The sequence below is a fragment of the Ursus arctos genome, unplaced genomic scaffold (assembly GCF_023065955.2).
Source record: "Ursus arctos isolate Adak ecotype North America unplaced genomic scaffold, UrsArc2.0 scaffold_2, whole genome shotgun sequence".
Taxonomy (NCBI): domain Eukaryota; kingdom Metazoa; phylum Chordata; class Mammalia; order Carnivora; family Ursidae; genus Ursus; species Ursus arctos.
In genome coordinates this window covers 99,588,625-99,603,450 of record NW_026622874.1, presented here as the reverse complement: position 1 = coordinate 99,603,450, position 14,826 = coordinate 99,588,625, and the positions used below count along the sequence as shown (strand labels likewise).

Here is a 14,826-nt window from a genome sequence, read left to right as displayed (position 1 = left end):
CCCAGCGCAGTCACATCCTCTCCCTGCCCTGTCGGGGGAGAGGTGTGGGTGCTCTGGGGCCAGGGTGGGGTCTGTGGCCTCTGGGAGCCTGTATTCAGGGAACCGTGGCAGAACCAGGGTTGGTGCCGCTTCTTCTCTGTACCTCAGAAAGCATCTGTTTTTTATTTGCGAGAGAGAGTGTGCGTGCTGGTGAGCATGTGCAAGGGAGGAAGGGCAGAGGCAGAGGGAGAGAGAATCTCCAGCGGACTCCCCACTGAGCACAGAGCCTGACACGGGGCTCGATCTGAGGACCCCGCGCTCATGACCTGAGCTGAAGTCGAGTTGGGCGCTCGGCCACCTGAGTCACGCAGGCACCCGCTCAGAGCCTCTTAATCTTCTTTTCATGTTTTGCCCAGAAATAGACCGGGTTTCTCTGTGGTTTTCTTCCCCCTGTTGCTCGGGGGTGTGAGCGAAGGTGGGAAGTTATCGGAGAGCAGCTGGTCCGATTTACATCCCCAGCCTCCTGACTGAGGGTCCGTGGCTGTGCTTGGCAGAGGTTAGGGCCGGAATCTAAGGTAGCGCATCCCCGGAGTCAAAGACCAAACAAGAGTGTCTTTAAACAAGAGCCCAACAGGCGCTCAACCGGAGTGGTTTCTGTTTCTAGCTTTTTATTAGAAATACTTGATCCGAGGTGGAAAGCGGAACACTTGCTAACTCATTCTGCGTGTCCAGTACTATCCGATACCAAAGCCAGAGGTCTCACAGTAAAAAAAACCCTACAGAGCAGTGTCTCCTCTGACTACTGAAGCAAAAAGCCTCAACTAAATATTAGTAAATGTAGCAGATATAAAAATGACTATACACGAATACGTTCGCCCCCGTGCATGCATGCATTATCCCATGAGTACAAGGTTCGTTCAGCTACAGCAGTCAGAGCGACATTCAGTTTCGATGCAATAAAGAGCAAAACCCACGTGATCATCCCAGTAGATGCTGGAAAGGCTTTTGACAACACCGACTGCTTCAAGACGGAAGCGTTCAGCAAACCAGGAGAAGGGAACTTCCTCAGTGGGGTGCAGGGCACCTGTGAAACCCACGCGCTGACTTCATGCTTTCTCTCAAGAGCGAGAGCAAGACCTGGCTGACTGCTCTCACCACTTCTCTTCAGCGTGGTACTGGCAGCTCTAGTTAGGCAAGAAAATGAAGTTAAGAGCATCTAGTTTGGAAAGGAAGAAATAAAACTTTGTTTGCAGAAGACAGAATTGCGTAGGTAGAAAATCCCGAGGAATCATTAGAAGCATTAGAACAAGTTCAGGAAAGCTGCAGGATACAAGGTCAATAGCCCAATTCCATTGCAGTTCTAAACGGTAGCAATGAGCAAGCTTGGAAAAGATATTAAGAAAAACAGCTCCATTTTATAATAGCATTAGAAAGAACAAGGTACTTGGCAATAAATTTAACAAAAGAAGTACAAAATATTTACTCTGAACTACAAAACTTTGAAAAAAACGAAAAGACCTACGTGTTCATGGGTTAGAACATTGATCTACAGATTTAACCCATTCCCTATCGAAATCCCAGCTAATTTCTTTGTAGAGACTGACAAACTCATCCTAAAATTAATGAAGAACGTCATGGGACCCGAAATAGCCACAGTCTTGGAAAAGAAGAACAAGGTTGCAGAACTCACATTTGCTGATTGTAAGACAGACTAAGGCCACAGTAATCAAGACGGTGTGGCGCTGGTGCGAGGACAGACTTCTCGGTCACGGAATAGAGTGGAGAATCTAGAAATAAACCCTTACATTTATTGTCACGTGATTTTTTTGACAAGGGCGTCAGGACAGTTCAGTGGGGGAAAGAACAGTCTTTTCAACGAATGGTCTGGGACACCTGGATGTCCACATGCAAAAGAGTACCATTGGGCCACCCAGGTGCGCAGAAATTAAACCGGATCAAAGACCTACATGTGAGAAGGAAAACGGGAACACTTAGAAGAAAACATGGGGTGGGTCTGTGACCTTGGATTAGGCAAGCGTTTCTTAGATGTGACCCCAAACACACAAACGGCAAAAGAAAAACTTAGGTAAACGAGACGTCATCAAAATTGAAAACCTTTGTGTTGAAAAGGAGTCATTAAGAAGGTGAAGAGGCAATCCACAGGAGAGGAGAAATGTTTACAAGTCATGTATAAGTCTGATAAGGACGTCTATCTAGAATATGTAAAGAACTCTTACAACTCAAGAATACGACGGCTTACTTATAAAATGAGCAAAGCACCCGAACGGACGTTTCTCCAAAGACGATAGGTAACTAGAGGACAAGGCCATAAGCACACGACGGGACGTTCAGCACCCGTGGGCCCATCACGGAGCTGCCACTTGACACCCACTGTGGTGTCTGCAATAATAACGAGGAGATGACAGCAATGCCCAGGACGTGGGAAGGTCAGAGCCCTCACACGCTGCTGCTAGGATAGGAAGTGCCATGGCTGTGGGAAGTAGTTGGCAGTTCTTCAAAATACGTTGTCGTGCGACCCAGTAATTCTCCTCCCGGGTACTCACCCAAGAGAAGTAAAAATGTCCATCCGCACGAACACGCACCAATGTTTGTAGCCGCGGGAGTCTCGGGAGCCAACAGGTGGAAGCAGTTCCGATGCCCATCAACGCCCACGTCCCTCAGCTGGTGGGTGGACAAGGTGCGGTTCACCCGGACGATGGAATAGTGATGGGCAACAAGGCGGGGCCGAGTGCGGGCGCGTGTGTGAACACGTCAAGCTAACACCAGGGGCCAGTTGCAGAAGACCGCGTGTTGTGTTCCTCCATTTATGCGAAGGGCTCCGGGTAGGCGGACCTAGGGAGACAGAAAGCAGACCCCTGGTAGCCTGGGGCTGGCAGATTGGGAGATGGGGTTTCTTTTGGGGGTAACGAAAGTGTTCAGAAATTGACTGTGGGGACAGTTGCCCAGATCTGTAAATATACTAAAAGCCGTTGAAAGGTACACTTGAAATAGGAGTTGTATGGAATGTGAATTATGTTTGAACAAAGCTTAAAAAAATAAACCAAAAGAAAACCTGAGCAGTGGCCCAGGGGTCGCAGCCCCTCATTGAGTCGTCTGTGCCACGAGGGCCAGAGTCTGAGTTCGCCATCATCATGTGGCAGGTGCGTGAGATGAGCGAGGACCTTTGTGTGATACGCAGCCTGGCGGTTCCTATAGTCCACGGGTACTGAGTGCCTGCAGGTTTTGAGTTCCAGAACATAACAAGTTCCAAGTCCATGCCAGGCTCTGTTTTAGGCACATGGGTTGTGTTGTTTTTAAAAAAAAAAAAAAAAAAAAGACGGACCCATCCACTCGTGGAGCTATATTCTGCTGGAACGACACAGACGATATGTAATAAGCATAATCAACGTGGGAAGCGTTTCTACCGTATGTTAGGCAGTGATGGGGCAAAGGAGAAGTGGAAGTGTGGAAGGGTGTTGGGTGAGCTGCGGTTAGCAGTTAGGCTAGTCTGGTCAGGGCTGTCTCACTGAGAAAGTGGAGTTTGTGCGAGGACGTGAGGGACGAGGGCATTTCGCAGGCAGGTGTTGGGGGAGAGCGGGATAGGCAGGTGGTCCGTGCATTTGGGGCAGTGTGACTAGAGCAGAGGGAGGGGAAAGGTGGCAGAGGTTCTCAGGGTGATGACGGGCCCTTCTGCCCATTGCTGAGGGATGGGGGAGGATTCCCAGTCGGGGAGGGATGTGGTCTGATTCACAACTCAAAGCCATGTGGGCTTAGGGGGTGCCATCCAGGTGTGAAGGTTCGGAGTGGGGTCCGGCAGGAGTCAGGAACCCCAGAGCGGCAGGCTCGCAGGTACTGTTTGCATCACGGGCGAGTGTGGCTAGAGAGGAAGTGTGGACAGAGGACCGAGCCTCAGGGACCACCCTGGAGGGAGGACAGGCTGGCAGCAGGAGTAGGGGTGCAGCCGCCCCTCTGATCACTTGCCCTCTCTGGTCCCACCTTGGGTCTTCACACCAGCTGCATCCTGTATACCTGTGAGCCCAAGACCCTTCTTGGAGGAGCCCAGCTTCTTCCCCGGGGACGTGCGATCGCCGAGCTCTGCACCCCGCGCTGGGCGAGCCTCTCAGCCAGGCTGCCTGCAGCGCTGAAGCTGGGACGGTGGGTCCCCGGCTGCGGCTGCCACTGCTTGGGCGCTCAGCACGGTGTCGGGCCCACTCCCTGGTCTTTGCTGCTGCCTGCCAAGACGGGCTGGGTGCTCGCCGCCTCCTGGGGCGCTCCCCCTGGCGCCCACATCTGCACGGACCCACAAGGCCTCAGACAGCAGCTTGCCCCAGAGAAAGGAGGGGAACATCGCAGCCTGTGCTCTGTGCCTGTGCCCCTTCCCGAGGCCGTGTTCATCCCTGCAGCCCTGTGGGTGGCTGGCAGGGGTCCCTTTGCAGGTAGCCCTGAGCCGTGGCCATTCCTAGCGGTTGATGGTTTGTGCTGGCGGGCCTGTGCCTGTGGGTGGTCTCACCCTTGTCTTCAGCGAGGCCTGGTCTTCTCCGCGGTCTTGGGAAGTTGGAGGGACCGGTGTCACCCAGGGGAAGGTGGACCCTTGCGTCGTGACCTGCACCGGTGGTGACCATGGCGTTTTGCTGGCTCGGGCTGTCCTTACTGTCCCTTGTGGCCAGGACCTGGGGAAACAGCATGGGTTGAGATTCCAGTGAAGCATGTTGTCCTCTTTTACGTTTATGTAAAAGTGTGGCCTTCGACTGTCTTCTGGCATTTAGTTTGGTTGTAAAAGCTCTCCGGCACTGCCCCAGTTTCTGACCCGGTGCTGGGCTCCCGCAGTCCCGCCTGCGAAGCGGACCCGTCGGCAGCCGCTTGCTGGGAGAGTGGGGGGAGAGGGAGACCGTGGTGCTCGGGGCCCTGCGCTGCTGCACTTCCGACGGCCTCTATACCCCGAGCGACGCTAGCCATGAAGTAAACTCCTAATGTCTCCCAAGTCTCTATCCCGAGCCTGAGAACGAACGCGCAGTGCAGTAGACCTTGACTTCTAGTTACGCGAGGTGAAAGCCGCAAACACTTGCCGGTCGTAGGAAACGTCTTTGTTTTGAAACAACTGAAATTCTGCGCAGTGGCCTTGGACCGCATTTGCTTTCTTTCCCAGGGACGACTTTAACATTAAAGTTCTTCAGGCGTTCGTCGAACTCCATGAGTTTGCGGATCTGAACCTCGTGCAAGCCTTACGGTAAGTGTCGGCGCGTCGGCTGCAGCGGGAAGGCGCGGGAGCGGGAAGCAGGTGCTCACCCCGCGGGCCGCCGGCTGTGCGGACGCCCGCGCTCTCCCCCGAGTGGCAGACAGGCCCGGGTGGGCACTCACAGCCCGAGCTCGGGCTTGCCTCCGTGGGACCGCGGGGCGTGCGTTCGGTTTCTCACCTGCCGTTGGGCAGTTGGGTGCAAGCTTTCTGCCCCCGCTGGCGCACCGGCCCGCCTCCCACTGCTCCCGGGCTCACGCCCCAGCCCCGTGGTCGTCCCAGCCCCGTGGACGCCCCAGTGCGGGCCAGGGAGCCCGTGGCTGGCCTGCTGCCGGACTGCTGCCATTCCTGGCCTCGTCCGCGTCCAGGCAGGTGTCCCCGCGCGGGCGGCCCGGACCCTGGAAACGCCATCGTCCCTGGTGCTGTCTCTCCGCAGGCAGTTCCTGTGGAGCTTTCGGCTCCCGGGGGAGGCTCAGAAGATCGACCGCATGATGGAGGCGTTCGCGTCCCGCTACTGCCTGTGCAACCCCGGCGTCTTCCAGTCCACAGGTCGGTGCAGCCGGGCCCCCGCGCCCGCGAGCCTCTGGCCGGGTGGGGGGCCGCCTCTGGCCGGGCGGGCGGCTGAGGGCCCCGGCACCCGCTGCCCTCTTGCAGACACCTGCTACGTGCTGTCGTTCGCCATCATCATGCTCAACACCAGCCTCCACAACCACAACGTGCGGGACAAGCCCACGGCCGAGCGCTTCGTCACCATGAACCGCGGCATCAACGAGGGGGGGGACCTCCCAGAGGAGCTGCTGCGGGTGAGCCCCCTGCCCTCGGGGCCCTGGAACTGGCCCTCACCCCTCGGGAGCGGCGGCCGCCGCCCCGTGTACCATCAGGCCCCTGCAGGGTCCCTCGCGGCCCAGGTCCCGCCGAGCCCGGTGCCCTCGCCCCCGGCTGCGTCCCTGAGCGCGCCGTCGCCTGTGCTCCTCGCAGAACTTGTACGAGAGCATCAAGAACGAGCCGTTCAAGATCCCCGAGGACGACGGCAACGACCTGACGCACACGTTCTTCAACCCTGACCGCGAGGGCTGGCTCCTGAAGCTGGGTGAGTGGCGGCCGGCGGGCGGGCCCCGCGCTCGGAGCCCCCAGCCCTCGGCAGCCAAGGCCCCCGACCAAAGGCAGAAGCGCTAGAAGCCAAGGCCGCTGGGCCGAGCCCGCCCACGGTAGCCGGCCGCACGCCCCACACGCGCTGGCTGCCGCTTTGAGCCCTGCCCTGTCCGAACGAGGCCATCCCGTCCGTGTCCACGGCAGAGAGTAACGGCCGCGCTGCACGAGCGTCCCAGAAAACTGCTCAGTTAGCATCCAGATAGACCCAAGGCAGTTTTCTGTACCAGAGGCAGGGCCTTTACTGCGAGAACCTGCGTGCCTTCTCTTGGTTTGGTGTGGCTGATTTTTGATGAGTGGTTTAAATGTGCCTTCTTGTTGTTTTCCTTCTGCCTGTGGCTCCCACCTTTCTGTTCTGTGACGGGCTGTCCCTGCTTGTCCTGCGTTAGGAGGTACGTACCCAGTGGCTTCCTGCCCCTTCCCCAGCTGCTCATTCCTCTCTCGGTTTCTCTCCCCTGTTGGTCTGTGTGAAGCTCTGAATTGTGGCTGCCATTCATCTGACCCATGTGGCTTTGGACTTGCTGGGGTTAGCTTCATGCAGGGTGAGCGAATGTGACACCCACACCCCGGGGCCGGGCGAGGCGTGGCCGGAGTGCCAGCCTCTCTGCGCCCGGGAGTGCATGGGAATGCCGTGTGGGAACGAGCTTGCCCCTCCGTGTCCCTGGGGCCTGAGCAGCCTGGAGACTGCTGGTCGCCTGCTCCATTCCCGTCCATCACCAGTTGCCTCTCATACTAACCAAGCGCATGTCTGCACCACCCCTGGACGGAGTCCGGAAACGTTTAAAGGGCTTCCTAACCATGGGCAAAGAAGTAGAGTAGCGTTAATATTTTCTGGGCAATTTTAGGAATTGGTAGGGTGGTTTTTTGTTTTGTTCTGTTTTTTTTCTTTCCGGGGGTGGGGGGGTTGGGATTTCTGTCTCACTGTGACACGAGAGCCTGTGAGATGGGACAACACGTACCGACCAGGCAGTCTGAGAACACGCTGTAAGACACCGGGCCTGAGAGGATCCCCGCGACTTTTTGTTCTTTGTCAAGGGGAGGGTAAGAGGCAGGTGTGAAGGCGTGTGCCCAGGCTCAGCTGTTGTGATTTGGGGTCTGGCTCCGGCTTTTCTCTGGCTGTGCTGAGGTTTGGGAGAGTTCCAGATCTTTGTCTAGAGACCCAGAGCCATAGCCGTGGACTTGGAGATGCGTGTCTCAGGTCACGTCAGACCTGTGGCCCCGAGGTCGGCGCAGAGGCGGGATGTGCCCGACACGCCGGCAGCTGCACCTGGGCCACTCCCGTCCCTGTGCCGCCAGGGAGGGCCCCTCGTGTGACAGCGACGGTGCCAGACTGCCTGGCAGCTGGCGTGGCCTTGGCACCAGTGGGAGATGTGCCTGCTTCTAAAGACAGAACCAGATGAGGGTGACAGAGGCGCAGCGGGGCTCGCGTCCCACCGTGCTCTGGCTGCACACGTAAGCCGCGCTCCGGGCGTCCTGAGGAGCTACAGAGCTGGCGGGGTGCCGAGTGGGTGCCCAAGGGGCCCCATGCACACAGTTGTGGCCTCGGCACGGTGGGCAGGCGGGGGACCCGGGGTCGGCTCCTTCCGTGCTCCGCCGCCACGTGCACGGGTGTGAGGGGGGAAGTCGCGGCGCTGGCGTTCTCGTGAGCTGTCACAAAGCTGGTAGTGGTGGTGCCACTCAGACCTCGAGCCAGCCGGCCAGCCGGGTGACTGCCTAGGAGCCCCCTCCCCATGCGTCCGCTGCTGCCTCCCTCGGGCCGAGGCAGCCTCTGTACCCTCTCTGTTCCCAGAGCTGTGGTCATCCAGAGAGCGGGTTTCCCAGCAGGCGGGTCTGCTCTCCACAGCTGCTGGGCCTGGACACAGTCCTGCCCACAGGCCGCCTCCCAGGAGTCTTGATGCTGGCCTGGCCTCTGGGGACAGCTGGTTGGCGTCGGGCTCCAAGGGTCAAGAAGGCAGTAAATCTGCTGGAAGCCAGTGGCAGAGATGGCTAGCTGGGCCTGGGTTAGCGCCGGGCCCTTACCCAGCGCAGGGCAGACCCAGGACACACTGGACGCACAAGTGCTTGGCCCGGCGCCTACAACACAAGCGTAGGGGACAACGTGTGTTCTGTGCACGCGCTCAGATAGGAGTGGAGGTCTCCGCGTGACCTTGCTTACTTGTGTCTCGTCAGAAACTTAGCCTTCGGCCAGGTGGCACTTCCAGAAGCCTGGATGCTTTGCAGGAGCGTTGGCGCGTCGCTCCGTGACCATCGGGAATGTCTTGCCGCCACTGGGTTTTGAGAACGGGTCAGTTGTGTTAACAACACAGGCGTGTGGGGCAGAGCTGAGCTGTCCTGCAGAAAAAGTCCATGTCGCAGGGTGTGTGGGCACGGCGGGCCTGGGAGCAGCCGCAGAACTAGCAGCACGTTCAGAGCGGGGAAGCCAGGCTCCTTTCCATAGGCTCGAGTGGGGTGTGTGTGTGGGTGTGTGTCAGTGTGTCCGTCTGTGTGTCCCTCCCTGTCTCCTGAAGCTCAGCCAGAAACACATGTAAGCAGAGCCTGTCTGTTCCCTCGCAGCGAAACCCGAGGTGGCTCCGACAGCAAAGCTCCCTCCACCTGCCCCTGCTGGGCCTGTCCCCCGAGCTGGAAGAGTTCCTGGGGCTGGGCTGGGAGGCCCTTGGCCATGACCACCGGCCCAGGGATTGGGCTCTCCAAGACATGCCCCTGAACTCAGGAGCAGTGGGGTGGGAGCGTCCGGGGCAAAACACTGCGGGGTTCCCGGCAAACCCGCTTCTCCTGGTGTCGGGTGGTACAGGGTCGGCGATGGGGCCTGGAGGTGAGCGGAATACATAGACCGCCACCTAGGGACCCAGTGCAGGAGGATAGACGGAAGAGCGGGCGCCGGACAGATGGACAGGGTGTGGGCTCCTAGGAGGATTCTCTGAGAACCTGCTTGTGGGGCTGAGTGGAGGGAAGGTGCCAGCTGGAGCAGCGTGGTGGCCGGAAGGAAGGGCTGGGGGCAGCGAGGGGAGCCAGGGGGAGGCCTTGGAGGCCGCCGAGGGGTTGGGGTCCTAGGCTGACAGCGTGCAAGCCTTTGGGAGCTTCAGGCATGGAGAGCCGGGATGAACTTACCTTTTCAAGGGACGCCTGTGGCTGCTGTTGGGTGGACAGCGTGGGGGAGGCGGGCGGCCCGGCCCAGGACCAGTGCAGCCAGAGATGGACCTGGTGGGAGGGAGGCAGAGTGAACTGGGTTCGGGGGATGTACCTGGAGGGAATCTGTGCTCTCCCATCACTGGAGGACTTTGGGACGAGGGTCTCCTGGGTCCCCTCCCTGTGAACGCAGGCTTTCCTGGGGTGCTGCTGTGGAGGTCAGGGATGAGCAGGGCTCCTGGTGCCCAGCCCTGTGCTCGGTCTTTGAAGGAACCGAAGAGGCCCCGTCCAGAGGGAGCAGAGGATTCCAGGGCAGGGCCGAGAGTCCTGAGGAAGCTGCGTGGGGCTGTGGGGAGCAAGGTCCCGTTGGGGCTGAGAGACAGGGGAGGGGATGTGGCCCTAGGCCCAAAGGCCCTGGGGCACGGGCATAGGGTCTGAGGGCCGTGGAGGGGGCAGCAGAAATCTGGGGGAGGCACATGGTCAGACCCTTCGTACAGGGAGAAGTGAGGTGGGTGGAGCTGGGGGATGTCTGTCAGGGGGAGAGGGAGGCATAGCTGGACCTTCCTTCCCTGCACAGCCGAGGCCCCCTCCTCAGGGCCCGGCATGCCCGCACGCCAGCCTCTCCAGGCAGGTTGGGCCTGCCCGAGGCCATCAAAAGGAGGTCTGAGGTCTGGTCAGTGAGGCAGGGGTGAGGGGTCCCAGAGGGTCTCCCGAGGACCCTGCCGGTCGCACCGAATCCCAGTGGTCGTGACTGTCCCCTTGAAGCCGGCTGTCTTCCCTGCCTGGATTTCTCCAAACATCAAGGCCGGGAGGCCCTCTTGCCTCAGCCCCAGGCTGACCTGTCCCCCCACCCCCACGTGACCCACACAGCCTTTCCTCCCCTTGTCCGGTCTCCACGGCACTCACCTGCTCACGTGTTGTAGAGAGAGGCGGACGAGCTCCGCCCTGAATGTCACCTGGGGAGTGACCGAGCTGGAAGAGCTGCAATCCACGGATTGCTTGATTCTGTTACCATGTGCGTGTTTTTCTCGTAGATTATGTGTTTTTAAACTTCATGTCAGAAGCTGGAAATTCAAGCCCGTTTGTGCTGAATATTTAAGGGTAAAAGATTTCCTTTTTTGTAGCGAAAGGAGAGGAGACCCAGATGAGCTGTGTGTCTGCGTGTGTGTTTACGTGTGTGTTTACGTGTGTGTCGCCGATCTTAAGAGATTAATTCAATCGAGTAATTCCCTGGACCAAGGAGTAATTGATACTGATGGATCCCAGGGCCTCGCAGAGCCCTGAGGTAACCGGATTAGGCCCCGGACAGGCCCGGAGCGGCACTGACTTCATCCTGTTATCATTTCCATGTGGGGAAATTAAGCCCATTCATCACGACTAACGTTTCCAGAAAGGCGGTTCGGAAAGCGGTGGCATTCAGGAGGGGGCCCGGGTGGCCGTGGCGGGGGCGCCGGCCCGGGTGGGGGTGCATGTGGGGCCCGCTCGGCGCCAGGCCCCACGGCTCGTCCGGGACTGGGCTCAGTGTGGGGCGGAGTGGCCCACGTTTCCACGAGGCAGGGAGCTAAAGACCGAGCGTGGCTCCTGGTGGCATTTCTGAAAATAGTCATTTCGGTCGGTCCCGGGCCCGCCCTTCTGGGCCCCGGCCCCGAGCGCATGCGCGGGCTGGGGCTCACGAGCTCCTTCTGCTTCCAGGAGGGCGGGTGAAGACCTGGAAGCGGCGCTGGTTCATCCTCACCGACAACTGCCTCTACTACTTCGAGTACACGACGGTGAGTACGCCGGGGCGGGCGCGGGCGGAGCGGCCGGGGGGCGCGGGCCGGAGCGAGGCTGGCCGTCGCTCTTGTCTCGTAGGACAAGGAGCCCCGGGGGATCATCCCCCTGGAAAACCTCAGCATCAGGGAGGTGGAGGACCCCCGCAAACCGGTAAGCTGGCCTCCTCTCGCCGCCCCTGCGCTCCCGCGGCCCCCGCGCTCCTGACGGCCCTCTGTCTCCGCCAGAACTGCTTCGAGCTGTACAACCCGAGCCATAAGGGCCAGGTCATCAAGGCCTGTAAGACGGAGGCGGACGGCCGGGTGGTGGAGGGGAACCACGTGGTGTACCGCATCTCCGCGCCGAGCCCCGAGGAGAAGGAGGAGTGGATGAAGTCCATCAGGTGCGCCCAGCCCCGGCTCAGAGCCCCGAGGGCTCCGGGTCCTTTCTGTGCACGCGGTGCGGTGGGAGAGCGAGTGCGTGCACGTGTGAGCGTGTATGCCTGCACGTGGGGGATGGGGGCGCGTGCGCCGCACCTGCCTGAGCGCGTGCGCCGCACCTGCCTGAGCGCCCCCCCTCCCCGCCCCCAGCAGACACGCGCAGGCTCTAACGTCCCCGCTCGGGGGCGCTGCAGGGTGCCCTCCGACCTCAGGCTTCTCCTTTCTCCCCAGAGCGAGTATCAGCAGGGACCCTTTCTACGACATGCTGGCCACGAGGAAGAGGAGGATTGCCAATAAGAAATAGATCTCTCCCGGCCTCAACAGGTGAAAGTAGAAACCAAAACCCCACAGCAGAAAGTGACTGGGAGCCTCCCCGACACCCTGGGCCCCGCCTCGCGCTCCCGCCGCCTCCGCGGAGGAGGCAGCGCCTGCACCGCGCGGGCCGCTTCACGGGAGCGCCGCTCTGGGGTCGCCGAGGTCCCCGCGCGGCCGCCGTCCCGACGCCCTTCTCCGGGCCCCGGCCCGCGGGGCACCTGCTGCTTCCGTCAAGGGAGCCTCGTGCCGGTCGTGCCGCACGCGCTCGCCCGTGGCTGCGTTCACCGTTCTAGAAGCCGCTGTTTTCTATCAGAACAAGAAAGGAAAAGCTACCACTTTTTTATTCAGAGTTTTTTCTCAGATATATAGGATTATAGCTTTTATATGCCTTTTTATATTCTGAAATTATAACGGAAGATACTTTCTAACAGTAGTATTTTTAGAATGGCAGCTATAAATGTAACTCCTGGACGCAAGCATATCCTGTGCACTGAAGGAAACTTCCGTCTGTACGACACGCACAGCGCCGAATCGGGGCGGCGGGCGGCGCTGGCCCGGGGGGCGGGTGTGCGGGCTGCTCTGCGGCCGCCCCGTCCCCGCCGGCGGAGTCCCGCGCGTCCCGGGGCAGGGGCCGGGCTCCAGGGAGCCGGGTTCCCTGGGACTCCTCTTCAGCTCAGACTTTGTGGCTCCACAGCGAACTTTCTAAAAAGGCAGATCGTTGAGATAGAAGTGACGGTTCTCTTGTAACTGCAGTCCCGGCACCGTCCGTGTGTTGAGCCCCATGGAATGGCTGCTGTTTGCCTGTTGGGACCCCCGCCAGCAGTTCCATGTGGTTCAACGGAACCGTGGTGCCGACGAGCTTCCGACCAGGCTTCGCTACTTAAAACTTGTTGGCAAAACATGCTTCTTTTACTGACCTGATGATGATAATTTGACCTGATCTCTTGCTGTAACGCATAGACAGCTAGAACGACTCATTCCATGTCTTCAAAGACTTACTCTTTGGCCCGAGCCCGGAGCGCGCGCGCTGTGGGGTGAAGGCGCGGGGCACTTAGGGTTTCCTGTAAATAGTGTCAAACCCCAAGTACGCGCTGGTGGTGGAACTTGAGAAGATCCACCATCAGGCGGTTGTCGGGTTGCTGTTGGTCGCGTAGTAGGCGCTCAGGACGTCGGCTGGAGGGAGGATGGATCTGAGAGCAGCACGGGGCTGCCGCGGGCCGAGGCTGGGGCGCCGTGTGCAGGGAGGCCGCCTCTGGTTCTCCAGGACGGAGCCGTCGCCCACGCGGCTGTCCCAGCGGCGGTCCCTGCCCTGCTGCGAGCGCACGCCCTGCATCTGCGGCCTTTAGAGGTCCCGAACTGCCCCGTGCACAATGAAAGTCCCAGAAAGCAGACCTCAGACCGTCGGCACCTGTGTGAAGATCTGACGTACGAGTACCTGTCTCTGGGAGTCGCCTTGGTGCTGGAAGTGACCGGCCGCGGGCCCTGGCCTCGGCACCGCTGACCTTGACGTAGCTTTAAGTCACGCTGGATGCGAAGGGGTCTGAGCCCAGGACTCCGACCGGCATCAGACTGATTTTTTCATTCCCAAGCTTTTAGGCTTGTTACTGTACTGATACCTCAAATTCAAAACTTTAGTTTCTGAGAAAGGCAAGTCGGCATTCTCGAAATGCGCGGCGGGTAAATATGCAACTCTGGCCTCCAGTCTTCCACGAGCAGAGGCGCCCGGAGCCCGCGACCAGGAGCGCGGAGGAGCGCTCGGCTCTCGCGCGGGGGAGACCGCCCCTCTGTCCTGTCCGCCCCAGGTAGGCCCCTGGGGGACAGGGCTCTCTGTCGTCTGGGTTTGGCCTCAGCGGGGTTGGGAGAAGCGAGCGTAAGGAGCGCCCCGCACGAAGGGTTTCTCTGGGCGCCTGCGAGGGCGCGTCCGGGCTGTGTCCCCAGGAGCGAGGCGGAGGCCGCGGTGCTTACTCTGTAACCTGCCATCCGCGCGACGCGAGATCCTCTGATTCCGGGTTTTGTTGTGACAGTATTAACACGACGGGCCTACGCGCCGTCACCCCCACTCCACCCTCGGGCCCGCCGCCCCCCAACACGGCAGTGTTCCTCCTCCCCACCCCCCGCGTCCGCACGCAGTGCTTGAATTTCGCCCCAACTCTGGCCAAAGACGAGCTTTCCTCCAGAGGCCAAGGGCGGGAGGGGGTGGAGGGAGTGCGCTGGGCCGAGGACCACGGCCCTGCCAGCCTCGGTTAACACTGGAGGTTTCATTGACCCTGGACCCAGGCGAGCGACAGTGTCTTCAGGATCACGGAGCAACTTTCAACAGTTTAATGTGGTACCAAACTGAATCAAAATAGGAGCTATTTATAGATGAAGCAGCATTTAATGCTTCATATAAAGCAATGCATATTTTTAAAAGTTAAAATGCATATTATCTACATAGATGTGCTTTGCAGAGAAGTTAGGTCTGTTGTAGACCCGAAACCACAAGTCGTGATTTCACATTTTCTTATTTTTTCTTAGACATTTCTATTTACAGCAAATATAGGTAATATGTAAATAATGTACAAAGAGATTTCTGGAGTGTTTGTTATTCAATGTATATACTCCCACAAGTTGCATGAAGAAAAACCCTATTATCGATATTTTGTTGTAAAATGAAATTGGAAGTTGTATGGCTCTCAAATTGCAAATACTGTGTTCACAAAATAAAAAAAAATGCATTGTTCGAACAAGATGGTCTAGGACTTTGTTCTTTAGATTGTGGGGTCCAGGAACTGGCTCCCAGGCTCGACCTCCAGGCCCCAGGGAGGCTGTGGCGTGGGCGTCAGAGGGTTCTGA

The 14,826-nt window shown here is 59.0% G+C and overlaps 1 protein-coding gene across 2 annotated transcripts in view; it reads left to right on the top strand.

Annotated features, from left to right (window-relative positions):
* CYTH3 (cytohesin 3) overlaps window positions 1–14,717 on the top strand; it is an 83,569-nt gene extending 68,852 nt beyond the window's left edge. For both annotated transcript variants that reach the window (XM_057315513.1, XM_026516287.4), the window contains exons 6-13: window positions 5,126–5,206; window positions 5,649–5,761; window positions 5,867–6,015; window positions 6,191–6,302; window positions 11,180–11,256; window positions 11,339–11,410; window positions 11,485–11,639; window positions 11,908–14,717. In XM_057315513.1, coding sequence (XP_057171496.1) covers window positions 5,126–5,206; window positions 5,649–5,761; window positions 5,867–6,015; window positions 6,191–6,302; window positions 11,180–11,256; window positions 11,339–11,410; window positions 11,485–11,639; window positions 11,908–11,980 — 832 coding nt within the window. In that variant the 3' untranslated portion in view covers window positions 11,981–14,717. The remainder of the gene's footprint in view (window positions 1–5,125; window positions 5,207–5,648; window positions 5,762–5,866; window positions 6,016–6,190; window positions 6,303–11,179; window positions 11,257–11,338; window positions 11,411–11,484; window positions 11,640–11,907) is intronic.
* The last annotated feature ends 109 nt before the right edge of the window (window positions 14,718–14,826 follow it).